This window comes from Rhineura floridana, chromosome 4 (assembly GCF_030035675.1).
Source record: "Rhineura floridana isolate rRhiFlo1 chromosome 4, rRhiFlo1.hap2, whole genome shotgun sequence".
NCBI classification, from domain to species: Eukaryota; Metazoa; Chordata; class Lepidosauria; order Squamata; family Rhineuridae; genus Rhineura; species Rhineura floridana.
Window position 1 is genome coordinate 45,888,830 of NC_084483.1, and position 14,272 is coordinate 45,903,101.

The following is a 14,272-nucleotide window of genomic DNA, read 5'->3' on the forward strand; positions in this document are numbered from 1 at the left end:
TGCTTCTGCATCCATACTGGAAGTGTGCAGTGGGCATCACCAAATATGTTGCCTTCTCATCCCTGATCTTCTGGAGTACCCTGGATAACAGGGGATTGGTGGGAAAGCATATAGGAGACCCTTGGGCCAAGGCAATATGAGTGTCCACTACTTCTGCCAATGCATCTGTGTATCTGGAGAAAAACCTCTTAACCTATTTGTTCTGCTGAGAAGCAAACAGATCTACACAGGCTCTTCCGAAGTGGGGCATGATGGTCTGGAACACCTGATGGTGGAGTTTCCATTTCCCTTGTTGGATTTGTGCATGACTAAGGCAGTCCACCTGAACATTGTGTTCCCCTTTCAGATGCTCCACCATAAGTGAGACCAGGTGCATTTTGGCCAAGTCGAGAAGCTTGGAGGCCTCCAGTTGGAGGAACCTCAACCGCATGCCCTTTGATTATTCATGTTTGCCTTAGCGGACATGGGCTCCTGCTGGGAGGAACGGCGGGCTATAAACCAAATAATAAATAAATAAATGTTGTTGGTCCTTACTAAGATGGGAACATGCAGGTAAACTTCCTTGAACTGTATCGATGTCAGGAAGTCCCCTTTCCACAAGGACTCCTTGATGGACTGGAATGTATCCATACTGGATCAACTATACTGGATGAACTGGTTCAGGTGCTTTAAATCTAGGACCCCCCAGAATGAGCCATCTTTCTTGGGCACCATACAGAAAATGGAGTATACTCCTGAGAATGTCTCCTCCAGCAGAACTGGTTCTATAGTAGAGATTTGAAGTAAATGCTAAATTGCTTCCTACATTCTGGGCTGCTTGACAGGGTTGAAAGATAGAGGGGAAGGTAGAAACTTATAAGAATGGTTTATAACATAAACTCCAAATGGAGACAGATATATTGAGTCTGTAACACCCAACAGTCTGATGAGGTCTCCCACTATTTGCCTGCAAACAGCTGGAGATGGCCCCCAACTGGAGGGAGTGTAGCATCAGAACTCGTGATTGGATGGTGGTGTTAAACATATTGGAGGACATCTGGTATTAGGCCACAGTTTGCTACTCCAGAAAGGGCAGGAGGACTGAAAATCTCTTTCTCTACCTGCAGCTCTTGAGCCTCGAAAGGGCTCGCTCAAATAATAGGGATGAAAGGGCTTCTGAAAGGTACACCTGATCTCTTTTCTCTTAGAAGGAAGGACTTTCTTTTTGTCCTTAGATTCAACTAGTACTTTTCCAGTGCTAAGTCTCCAAAGACCTTGCCACCTGCACAGGGCTCTGAGGCCAAATTGTTGCGGGCAGTGGCATCAGTGTCCCACAACTTCAACCAAAGAGATCTTAGGACATAGGCTCCTGCTGTAAGAACCCAGGCAGAAAACTTGGCTGCATCCATACCTGCATCCCCTATGAAGGCAACTGCTCTGGAGACCGCAAGTATGGATTGATGAAAACAAGTAGGGTCTTGTGGTGGATCCTCCAACAAATCCTCCAGCCACAGTAAAACCACTCTCACAACAAATGAAGAGAATGCTGTAGCCCTCAGTGATAGTGTGTTTGCATCATGGGCTCAGCATAGCCCCAAGTCAATTTTGCAGTTGGAAAGATCCTTGCATTGTGCATCTGAGTTGTTAGGGTTCAGCGAAGGATTCACTAATCCAGCTATAGATGCATCTATGAGAGGAATTTTCAGTTGATCCATTAGGTTTTGACCCAGGACATAATGTTTATTTGCTATGGCTACCAACTTCCAGTACTACAGGGGGCTGGAGAATTCTGACTAAATGATCTTGGGTAGAGGACAGCAGAGCTTCATGACTCTGGATCTGGAATGAGGATCTCGGCAGACCACAACCATCTTGGAGGTAGAGCAGGCTGGGGGTTCAGTTTTAGAAGGCAGGTCTAATGACTCCATAGTTTTACACAACAGAGTGAGAAAGGGTATATTTTGAAAAAGGCAAGTTGATGTTATCTCCTCTGACACTGAGGCACCGCTCCACTCCTCCTCATCTAGGTCAGACTCTGAGTCCTCTGGGTCCATTGGAGATTTCTTTGCTGGGGATGGGACTCTTGGATCCTTTGTGTGCCCTCTGTGAACATTATGCCGGTTTGCAGAAATGTGACCCATAGTCGATGTTGAAGGGTGGGCTGAGTGAGATAGTACAGAGGTGCTGGCTGTTGCTTGCTATGTTGTCTGTTGAGAAGCTGGGGCAGCCTGAACCCCAATTGGGTGCCCAGGCATGGGAGAGTGAGATAAGGCTTGGGACCTTTCAGTCAGGTCCTTAGCGAGGGCAGTCAGAATAGTATCTCTCAACTGCTGGAGCGTAGGGTCTGACAATTGTAGTTGTACTCGGGGGGTGTCCCTGAGTAGAACTGGAAGAAATTATGGCCCATAAGAGAAGGACCATGCAGGTAGAAAATGTGGGAGTCATGGAAGGCTCAAGAGGCTGAGAACTGATGGGGTCCTGAAAACCTTGAAATTCTTCTGGAGATAACTGGGTAGAGAAAATTGAACTGAGGGTAGCCAAAAGATGTATGTCTCTCCCATCAGACAACCTGTCTGAGTTGCATGTATGCTGTTGGATATTACTGTTAAAGTTGCCTTGTTCAGCTAAGGTATATAACATAGCTCCAGTACTTGCCTGTGCTCTTGCATGCAGAACCTGGATGGTAAAGGGTGCTAACGTGGGCACCCCCAGGGTTCTAGTTCTGGCTACAGTCTCCTTGCCTGCTGATTCGTTTGATGCCAAATCACCTTCCATCCTAGTGGAGGGGGGGTTGGCTGCAGCCTCTAGCTGTATCGAGCTTTGAGTCTCAGCAGAGGATGACAGGATCTGCTGCAGAGGCTTCCTTTTTTTGTTGGGTCAGCAAACTTTTCCTTGTCTTTCTCCATGGCCTTAGAGCAAGAGTGAGTTTAACTGACCAAGTGGGTCTTATGGGAACTTCCAGGGAATGTTCTTGTCTCTGGGAATAAAGCTTTCCCCCCCTTTTTTGCAGAAAGGCAGGAATGAGAGGCAATGGGAGGCAAAAACCAGGGGAATTGAAGGTGATGAAATATTGAGGTCAGAAGGGTGATGCGGAGGTGGGAAACAGGGAAGCACTGAACTGCTGAAGTAAATGGGCAAAGGAAAGTGATTCGGGTGGTGCTGAATTGAGCGGGCTGTGTGTGTGGGGAAGCAATCCAGGGATGAGACCACTTAAGCAGAAGAAGCCAAGGCCTAACTGAGGGTGAAGGGGAAGATGGCAGGGCAATCCAGGGAAAGACTTTTTTTAAAGAAACAAAAAACAAGGACAAGAACCAGGGCTGGCGCCAAAGGGCAGCCAGGATGGGCCCTGGCCAAGGGCCCCTGTGACCCAGACAGGCCCCTCCTTAGGGTGTGGTGGTAGCGCTCCCCTTCCGTGATCCTCAGCAGGGTCAACTCCCAACCCTGCCGCAGATCACAGAGCCGGAGCTCCCAGCTCCCCGCCCACTCCACCTACCTCATCTCCCTTTCTGTGAATGCCCTGTGCACTGTGTGCACAGCTGCCATCAACCAAGATGGCAGCAGAGGCTTCTCTAAGGGGCTCATGCCCAACCACCATCTTGATTGATAGCAGGAATGTGTGTGTGCACAGCATAGCGTGCATGTGCACCATCAACAAAGATGGTGGTGGAGGTATCAGCCCCTTAGAGATGCCTCCACCACCATCTTTGTTGATGGCAGCAACCTGTGCGCCCAGGGCATTCACAGAAAGAGAGGTGGGTGGAATGGTCCCACATGGTCTGTTGGGGGCACTGGGAGCAGGGGACCTGGGGAAGGCTGGCGCCCAAGGGTCAAGTCACACCTGGCCCTGATAAGAACTCACAGCAAGTAACACAAAGAAGTTAAAGAACACCTGAATCCTAGTAAGGAGTACTTACTCCTAGTAAGGAGAATCCTAGTAAGGCCTGAATCCTAGTAAGGAGGAGAGAGCACAGAAACAACCACACTGGTGAGGCAGAATAAAGAACTGACCTCTCTACATAAAGAGGAGCCAGAAGAGCTTGCAAAAATCAAACAGTGTGCTATTCTGCATTCAATCACAAAGTGGAGCTCAAGTCCCACCTGAGATCATTTTACATGAATGGGATAATGCCTTTTGGCCCCGTGGCAATTTTGCTGTGGTGTGCCACAGGGTACCATCTTGTCCCCAATGTTGTTTAACATTTATATGAAGCTGCTGGCAGTGGTCATCAGGATATTTGGAGCAAGGTGTCAGCAGTACACTGATCATACCCAGCTCTATTTCTCTGTAACATCTGAATCAGGAGAGGCCATGCAAGCCCTGGATCGCAGCCTAGATTCAGTGGTGAGCTGGATGAGGGCCAGTAAACTGACTCTGAATCCTAGCAACACGGATGCATGGGTAGGTGGTTCCCAAGTCTGGATAACTTGTCAATTGCCTGCTTTGGATGGGGGCGTACTCCCTCTGAAAGTGCAGGTTCGTAGTCAGGGGTTGCTCCTGGATCCATCTGTGCGGCTAGAAGTCCAAGTGACCTCAGTGGTTAAGAGTGCCTTTTACCAGTTTTGGCTGGTAAAACAGCTGTGGCTGTTTCTGGACCAGACTAGCCTGACCAATGTTGTACATGCACTGGTAACCTCCAGGTTAGAATACTGTAATGTGCTCTATGTGGGGCTGCCCTTGAGGTTGGTCCAGAAGCTGTAGCTGGTGCAAAATACAGTGGCACAACTTGATATCACCAACATGTTACTCTGTAGCTGAAAGAATTGCACTGGCTGCCAATTAGCTGCTGGGCCAAGTTCGAGGTGCTGGTTTTGGTGTACAAAGCCCTATACAGCCTGGGACCAGGATACCTGAAAGATCATTTTACCCCTTATATACCCAGTTTATCACTGCATTCTGTAGGTGAGGGACTCCTACAGATACCATCTTATCAGGAGGTCCATTCCACACAATATGGGAAGCAGACCTTTAGTATTGTAGCTCCCTCCTCTTAAATATTAGACAGGTGCCATCTCTGTTATCTTTTCGGTGTCTACTGAAAACCTTCCCCTTTCAACAAGCCTTTTAAATAGAGACATCCCAGTCTATGTCTGTTTTGGAACTGCTTTTTGAGATGTTTTTAAAGCTTTTTTTTTTAAGATGTATTTAAGATGTTTTATTTTTAAGATGTTTTTAAGATGTTTTGTTTTTAAGATATTTTAAGTGTTTTGTCCCTTGTGGGCTTCTTCTGGGAGGAAGGATGAGATAGAACTTTAATTATAATGTAACAACTTGGCACTCTTTCTCTTATGTTAGTAGACACTTCTACTAGATGAAAACCCACTGTTGTGCATCCTATGGTGTTTGAAAGGACAGTATGAAAAGACAGTGGTATGAGCTGGTGTATAATAAACATATTTTGGAAACTGCAAATAGGAAATAGGGTGAGGAGCTATAACAAATAAGATTAAGTAGAGATGCTTCCAAACCTCTCTTTATCTGTCTCCCTGGCGTTCCATATTACCTGGCCTAGAATAGATGGAACAGGAAACCATCATTGTTCTATTTTAATTTCTGAATGTTACACAGAGTGTTCTGGATCTGCTGTTTGCCACAGCTCTAAGTTCCTTCATTTCTTCCACTCCTATTATTTTTTTTTATCATTAATTTTATTCAAATTTTCAAACAAAACAAAACAAAACAAAAAAGAAACAAATTAAACAATAAAATAAAATGTTGACTTCCGATTTGTCGCAGATCAGTTATAGGTCTATGATATATAACAAACCTGTCTCTTAATATATTACAAAATCACTTTCCTCCAGTAGTTATCTTAATTAATCATCAAATCTCATTAACATCACTTTATTCTTTCCGCAAAAAGTCAAAGAGAGGTTTCCACTCCTTGAGAAATATATCCTTCGATTTTTCTTCAAATAAACATGTCAATTAATCCATCTCATCAAGTCTACTAGGACCAGTAATTTCAATAGCCATTTTTCCATTATCAGTGTTAATTCCATCTTCCAACTTCCATCCTTGCACCCATAATAATCTTGCTGTCATAGTCATAGTCATATAGTAAGAGTCTGATGGGAATTTCCTTCATCACAAATAGTTCCTTGCCATCAATTCTGAATGTGTTGCTGAAATATTGTTGTAAAGTCATATCTCTGTTCCTCTTTTTTACGAAATGCACTAGCACATCTCTTGAGAGTTTTTCCATTGTCACATATCTGGAATTAATTCTATAAATTTTCTCTATTTCAAGTTCCATCAAATCATTCCAGTCCAGAAATTCCATCGAAACATTGATAGCTTTATCTCTGATATCTTCATCAATTTCTCCAGGGACAACGCCGAATTCCAAACAGTAATCTTTATCTCCAGGATCCACAAACTCCAAATATTTTTCCAGTTCCACACTTGATATATATGTTCCAATCTCCAGGACTTGCATCCTCCCTTCAATTTTTGCCATAAAGTCCAAATCTTTTTCCAATTCCACATTTGATATATCTGATCCAATCTCCAGAATTTGCTCCTTCCCTTTAATTTCTTTTTCATATTCTATTGCTTGTCCATCTGCTTCTTTTCTCATATAATCCTTTATTTCTTTCAACTCCTGTTTCACTTTACCAAATTCAGTTGCCATCTCTTGTCTACTCTGTCCCAGTTCTTGTTTCGTTATCTTAATCTCATCCATTATCTTCTGAAACATATCCAGAGGGGAAAACCCTTCCAGGGGTACATCCAGGGTCTCTGCCACTTCTTTGATTGTCATTCTTAAAGGCGAAAAAAAAAACCCTTCAAATTTCCAATATAGCCACAATTCCCAAGCAAAGAGTAATTTGCTTCTTTTTCCAGCAATAAGGGAGTTAATATTCCAGGCCTGTTGACATCTGGCCAGCACAGTTCTTATCTCCTGCACGTCCAAGAATGCAAAACAAATTTGGTTCACAGCGCCGAACAATTAGTAACATACACGAACAGCAGATTCGTCTAAAGAAAGTAGTCCAAGAAAAAGTAGTCCCAGACATATATCAATCAAATAATCATCTAAATCAGATTTTCTCTTCGGGTAAGTTGCCCCTCATCCGTTTTAATCTTTATAGTTTCCAAATTCAGGCCTGCTTTTTGCCATAAAAAATAAGATAAGCTTTTTAAATTTTCTTTCCTCCTCCTTAATTCCTTGTATAAAAGAGAGAAGTGTAACTCACCCAGGTATCTTAATTGCTGATTCTTAAACAAATCTCTTTTACTGTAGTAATTTAAGCCAAATGATAAGATTAGACAGAAGAAAGCTTGCCCGTTGTGGATCGTTTAAAAGAAAAAACATCTCACTTTTTTTCAGCCCAGCTTGCTGGAAGTCCTAACTCCGTCCTCGGCTGCTAGGTATGCCTTCCTTTCCCAGGGAATTCCTGATCAATTCCAGCCACCGACAGCCCAACGAAGTTTCTGTGGATAATCTATTCGGTTCACCCTTGCCTGGGAGAACATTTATACCAGTCAAAGTTCCCTTTTGACTGATTTTAAACTGAAAAAAGCTTCCTCTGAGACAGAGCTCATCTCAGAGGCAGCCACAGGCGGAGCAATCTTCCGGGAAGTCCCCTTCCACTCCTATTATTAATGTGCGTATCTATATTTATAATTAATTAGATTTATATCCTCCCCCTTTCTCCCAGTAGGAGCCCAGGGTGGCATCTACATTGATAAAACACTGTAAAAAGGCAATCGGGGTGGGTTTTTTGTTTTATGTTGTGTTCTACCAATGGGCAAGGGTGCATGGGTACATTAGTAAAACACTGCACATCAACCTGACAAAAAGATTGCTTTTTTTGCGGCTTATTATACATGTGTGTGCATATCAATAAGACATTGGGGGGAAGGGAAGAGAAGAAAAATAAACTGGAATAAATAGGAAACAGCACAGTGCATTATTTTAGAAATTAAAATTTTCCTGGTAGACTGGCTAATTCCATACAAATTCTCCTGGTAAATCAGACTTCAGAAGGAGTTTTTTGTTCTGTGGGTTTTCTCTGTGTATGACATGCAAGGCAGAGAGAACCCACAAAAAAGAGGCTGTAATGGGAAATATCCACTCATTAATCAAGTAGAGGAAAACTGTGTGTGTGAATACCCAAGCAGACAAACATCTGTCTTTCTGAAAGATTGCCCCTTATAGAGGATCTATAGTGCAAATCCTTACAGAGGATCTAGTGCATTCCTGCATTTAATTATGAGGATGTTTATTTATGACTGATAAATAAATACAAAATTCCAGAACTTCTGTAATTTTATAAAATGTTATAAAACTCACTTGACTAAATTCCACCTGATGACAAACTGTAGACCTGTGCAAGTAGAACAACATGTACAGTATAGACCCCATTGATTTCAATGGCATTTTCACACAAGTAATAGTGCACAGGAGTGGACAAAATGTTTTCTATTAAAACTGTGGCAAATGTATACCTGAAATTCCTGAACACACACATAATAGTCACACTTCATAAAATAATATCTCTTTTAAGTGTGTGGGCTGGGTATAACTGGGTATATATTGACTAGCATGCAAAGCAGCCATGGGATTTTGAATGTGCATAGATTTTTCTCTCTTACTAAATTACTCAGCACTGAAATCAAAACAACCACTTTGTGATCTATACATCTGAGCTGAAATGAGTGACATTTGCAATTAATTTCCAGGCAGAAAATATTAATACAAAAGCAGCGGGGTCAGGAGGGCAGCCTCAAAATTCTGGCTTCTTAGCTGTAACATCCTTATGGTAATGGCAAGTTACTGAATTGTAAAGTTACAACTGGAAATGAGCATTTAAACTAACATAGTATATGCTTCTTTAAGAAATCCATTTTATGGATACTGATGGTTGTAGTTTCATTAATGTGGATTTTAGAAGATGCCGACTTTGGTCATAGAAATAATTCATTCAAAAACATATTTCTCTGTGCTTTGGTCTTATAGCATCCTTTGCTGAGAGTAGGAATTTTTTGGGATTGTATTTTCTCTGAGGCTTGGTGCATGTGTAACACTGGCCAAACTCCTAACCATGATTAGGCATTGTTCCATCTGCCTCAGATCCTAGATTCTAGCTTCATTATTAGTTATCTCATTTGAGATCCTATGGAAAATAGAACGTCTGACAGCTCTGGGCAGTAAAAAAATAGGTAAGAACTTGATTCTGTGTCAGACCATGATTCCAGGGAAGTGAAATATTTCAAAAACTGAGCTAGGGATGCTTTAAGCATTTGAGAATATTAATGCCTAAAGAAAGAAACAAGAGTATCATTTACTAAAATCATATAAATTAACCTTACAGAACTAAAATCACATTCTTCACATGACATTTGCCTTTTGGGGTTTTAGATTTCTACCACCCTTTGTGAAGATGCTTTATATGTATTTACCAAGACATTGTGTTTCAATGCCACTCCAAAGTCCATTTGCTAGGCATTCCCGTACATGAGAACCAACTAGTGTATATCCAGTGTTGCAGGTGAAGATGGCTGTGGCTCCGTATACTGTCAGAGTGCCAACCTTATTACCATTCGGTGGAGATGGAAGACTTCCACAGGAAATAACTGAAAAGGGAAAAGAAATAACTTACAATACAACAGCAGCAAGAGGCTCGTAGAGAGTCATTGGGGACTTAGAAAAGCAGACACACTTGCACAACCACTTATTTTCCTTTAGCTTAGAGACCACTTGTAATCCTTAAGACCCAAGCAGCTCCAATACCTTTGCATAGGAGGAAGAAAGGCAGTGGTTCATGCCTAGTGAACCTCAGCTCTCCAGGGCAATATCCAGCTGCCTCAAGTGGTTTGCTTGTTCTTCTTCACTCTCTTCCCTGCTAGAGTTCTTGGTAAAGGGGAAAAAAGGTGAACCCTCCAAAAAAGCAAGTGAGAAAACCCCAAGTAATGCCTCTCACCCTCTGAATGCTTTACTAGAGCAGCAGTTTTCTAGACAGACTAAGCCTTGTCGTTTATTGAGGAAATTCTTCTTCATTCTCTGTAAATAGAACAGAGCTCAATCATTCAGTAAAGCTTATACCACCTCTCCCAATAATAAATTTATTCAACTGCCAGCCAAGATTTTGGATGTGGGTGTTACACACTAAGGACATGGCATTTGTTAATTTATGAACCTTTGCACCAGGAATGGGAAACATTTTCAGACCTTTTCCTCTCATAGAGCTATAATCCCCAGAAGAGGGGCTGGCTGTTAAACGACACTGGCCACTGGAGCTCTGTCAGTGGAACAGGAGTCTCCTAACAACTCTCAGCAACCTTCACAAACTTCACTTCCTAGGATTCTTTGGGGGAAGCCATGACTGTCTAAAGTTAAATAAAGGTCTGGCATAGGTGTGGCCCCCTGATTAGTCAAGCCAAACAGCTGTGGGTCTGACGTTTAGAACACTGACTGTTGGTTCTTACTGAGCATGCCCATGCTTATCATTGACTCCAATGTTACATTTCTTAAATTAATTAAAAATCAGACCGCCATTTTTAAACTTTTAAACTACAGATGATGAAGGTCAGAGTATGGGGCAAGGTCAATAATAGGATTACAGATACTCTGTGAACATGGCTGATTTTTAATTAATTTCAACAGATTATGAGACCACTGACAGAAAAAGGTCCAACAGGGGTCTGTTTTTCCTCTGTTTTACACTTTGAAGTCTTGATTCTCTCAGTGTTTTTTGTATTGCCATGAAAACTTAGAGGATTCTTAAGCATTTCTGAGTTCAGGACTGTTAAGTTATGTAAGGTTTTGGTTTGAAATGAGCTTATGGGAAGCAGCAGAATGGCATGGGGGGTATTTTCAATTTAACATTGCGGAATGCGAAAAATCCATCCTGGCTCTCTCATGGCTATATAATCAGAGTTTCAGGACACATTCCATCCAGGCAAAAACACTCCAGGATGGTGCAAAGTAGGGCCAGTGAGAAGCAAGGCCTGGGGAGAGGGTGAGGGGCTGAGGTGTGGGTTAGAGTCCTGAAGGTCAGATAGAGAGTCTTGAAGGGGCACATTTCACCCCCAGCCTGAACTTCTCCACACCTGCTTTATGCTAATGCCCAAGCAATGACATATGCTATCACAAGAAAAGACATAGAGACACACCACCTGGGCTTGGTAACATGCTAAAAGAAACATAGTAAATAAACAATTAGGTAATGGAAACAGGGTATAAGCCACAATTCTGTACATAATAGTGACTTTGCTGTAAGCAGCACTGCAGGCACCTGATGAGTTTTCTCATCTCTATGCTGATATGCTAGAGTAGCAGTTATTTTATTTGTTCAGCATTCAGTGTAGGTTAATGTTCTACATCCAACTTAAGGTTTGATGCCAGCTTTGCTTTGCCACCATCACCCCCTTTTTATAAACTCTATGACTTCTTTGGTATAGTAATCCACAACCACCACAGTATTTTTATTTTCCAGTGCTTTATCCTGGTGCCATGGTCCAAAGAATTATTTTAGACATGACTGAAAACTCAGAGGCATTCATGTTTAGATTTTTTTTTTAGTTCATTAATTTAAGAAGTGGATCCACTCACCTCATGCCATATCACAAGCAGTATTTGAAAATGCCCTCAGTTTAAAAAGCAGTTTGCTTTTGTGACATGGGAGGCTGGTGTTCAAGAACCTCAAGTGCAAAGTCCCCTGGATGTATGGAACTAGTTATGTGATTCTTTGGTTCCCAAGCCATATACAATTATAGTTTACTCTGTGCTTACATAATGAGTAATTTAATCTGTAGTATTTTTATTGTTATCTTTCAGAGGTATAGTAATACATATTTTTTTTTTAATAATTTTTATTCAAATTTTCATACAACATACAAAACTAAACATTCAAAGACAAAAAACAAAATCAAAAATAATTGAACAAAAAGAAAAAAAAATAAGGAATAAAATATTGACTTCCCATTTGTCACATATCAAATCAGTTATAAGTCTATAATATATAACAATCCTGTCTCTTAAATCATATTATAAAATCACTTTCCTCCAATAGTTATCTTACTTAATCATCAGATCTCATAAACATTACTTTGTTCTTTCCACAAAAAGTCAAAGAGAGGTTTCAGTTCTTTAAGAAATATATCTATCAATTTTTTCCCAAATAAGCATATCAATTAATCCATCTCATTACTAATTATAATAATCTTATTGTCATAACCATAGTCAAAATAAACATTTCAAACAATCCGTCTCATCAGAATCTGTTAGGTTCAATAATTTCAATAGCCATTATTCTATTGTCCCTATTAGTTCCATCTTCCATCTTCCATCTTCGATAGTCCTGTTAAATCCAGTAATTTCAGTGTCCAATCTTCCGATAGTCCTGTTAAATCCAGTAATTTCAGTGTCCAATCTTCCATTATCAGTATTCCATAATAATCTTGCTGTCATAACCATAGTCATACAATAAGAGTCTGATGGGAATTACCTCTATCCCAAATATTATCTTGCCAACCATTCTGAATAGGTTGCTGAAATACTGCTGTAAGATCATATCTCTGTTCTTTTTTTCAAAATGCACTGGCTCATCTCTTGAAAGTTTTTCCATTGTCACATGGCTGCAGTTAATTCCATCCATCACATCATTCCAGTCCAGAAGATTATCCATGCCATTGATAACTTTCTCTCTAGAATCTTCCTTAGTTTCTTCAGAGATAACATTAAATTCCAAACAATAGAGGGACTTCCGGGAAGGGTGACTTAGCCTGTGCCTGCTTTTGAGATGGGCTCCTGCCTCAAAAGAAGCTTATTCAGATATATCAGTCAGATTTTTTTTTTTTTTTGACTGATTAAACTTCTCCCGGGTAGGGAGAAACGAAGAGATTAACCTCAAAGCCTATTTTTGTTGGGACGACCAGATCTCATTAATTTGTGGGACGAGGTCCAGCCGACGAAGGTGGGACGGATTTTCAACAACAAGCTCTATCTGATAAAGCGAACGTTCATCTTTTCTTCAAAGAGAGAACGCACTAACAGGCAAGCACCCTTCTTTCTATATTTTTCTTTTACTTGACTTAAATTGTTGCTGTTTAAAAGAGATTTGCCAGATTGATCAGTTTTTGACATCTCACCGGGGAGCCATAACTTCTCTCTGCTATTCACTAATTAATAGCTTATCTCTGTTTTTGTTGCAAAAAGCTGTCCTGGATTTGCACCCTAAAGATATACACGGAAGAGGGATTTCTATTCCTGATTTTTATTCTGAAGAATATTATATTGTCTGAGATTACTTTTTTCCTAGTTCATTTTATTTTGACGAATCTGTTTTCTGACGACGCCATTAATTGTTTCGATCCTGGGAACTGCATTTTGTTTACTTAAGCATGGAGAGATAAGGCTGTCTGTTCTGTTTACGCTGTGATGTCACCAAGTTTGGAGTATTAACCCAATTGTTGCTGAAATAAGAAGTGGTTCTTTTATATTTTTCTTTTAAAATGGCAATTAAGAAAGTGGCTGAGAACCTGGAAGTATCTATGTTTCAGAAAATAATGGATGAAATTGAGATAACGAAACGAACCCTGCGACAGGGTTGTAAGGAGCTGAAAATTGAAATGAGCAAAATGATAGGGGTCCCTGTGAGAGAGGAGACTCTGGAGACTGGAACAAACGTGGAACAGGAAAAAGACCTGCGACAGGGTTGTAAGGAGCTGAAAATTGAATTGAGTAAAATGACACAGGAGCTTAAAGAAATAGGGGTCCCTGTGAGAGAGGAGACCCTGGAGACTGGAATAATTGAATTGAGCAAAATGTCACAGGAGCTTAAAGAAATAGGGGTCCCTGTGAGAGAGGAGACCCTGGAGACTGGAATAATTGAATTGAGCAAAATGTCACAGGAGCTTAAAGAAATAGGGGTCCCTGTGAGAGAGGAGACCCTGGAGACTGGAACAAACGTGGAACAGGAAAAAGATTTGAAGCTTATGGATTTTAGAAGTAATACATATTTTAATAGCCTCAAATATTTAATGACATTTAATTTTCCAAGATAAAACAGATTGTTCAAGCTTATGTTTGACTCATCTGGGTTACTTAAGTATTCAGTTAATCTGTGGTTAATTAGCTTGTTTGTATACTTACAGTTGAACATAACTGATGGGTACAACTCACAATTCATCAAGCTCAGAGGATGGCAACAAGGGAGAGGGCCTTCTCAGCAGTGGCCCCCAAATTTTGGAATGATCTGTTTGACGAGGTGCGCCTGGCGCCCACACTGTCTCCTTTTCGGTGCCAGGTCAAGACTTTCCTCTTCTCCCAGGCATTTTAGCATGTGT

The 14,272-nt window shown here is 41.2% G+C and overlaps 1 protein-coding gene across 1 annotated transcript in view; it reads right to left on the minus strand.

The window, feature by feature from the left end:
- The window catches only part of CSMD1 (CUB and Sushi multiple domains 1), a 1,745,606-nt gene that overhangs the window by 109,625 nt on the left and 1,621,709 nt on the right, over positions 1 to 14,272 (minus strand). The window contains exon 52 of the mRNA XM_061622907.1: positions 9,386 to 9,559. Coding sequence (XP_061478891.1) covers positions 9,386 to 9,559 — 174 coding nt within the window. The remainder of the gene's footprint in view (positions 1 to 9,385; positions 9,560 to 14,272) is intronic.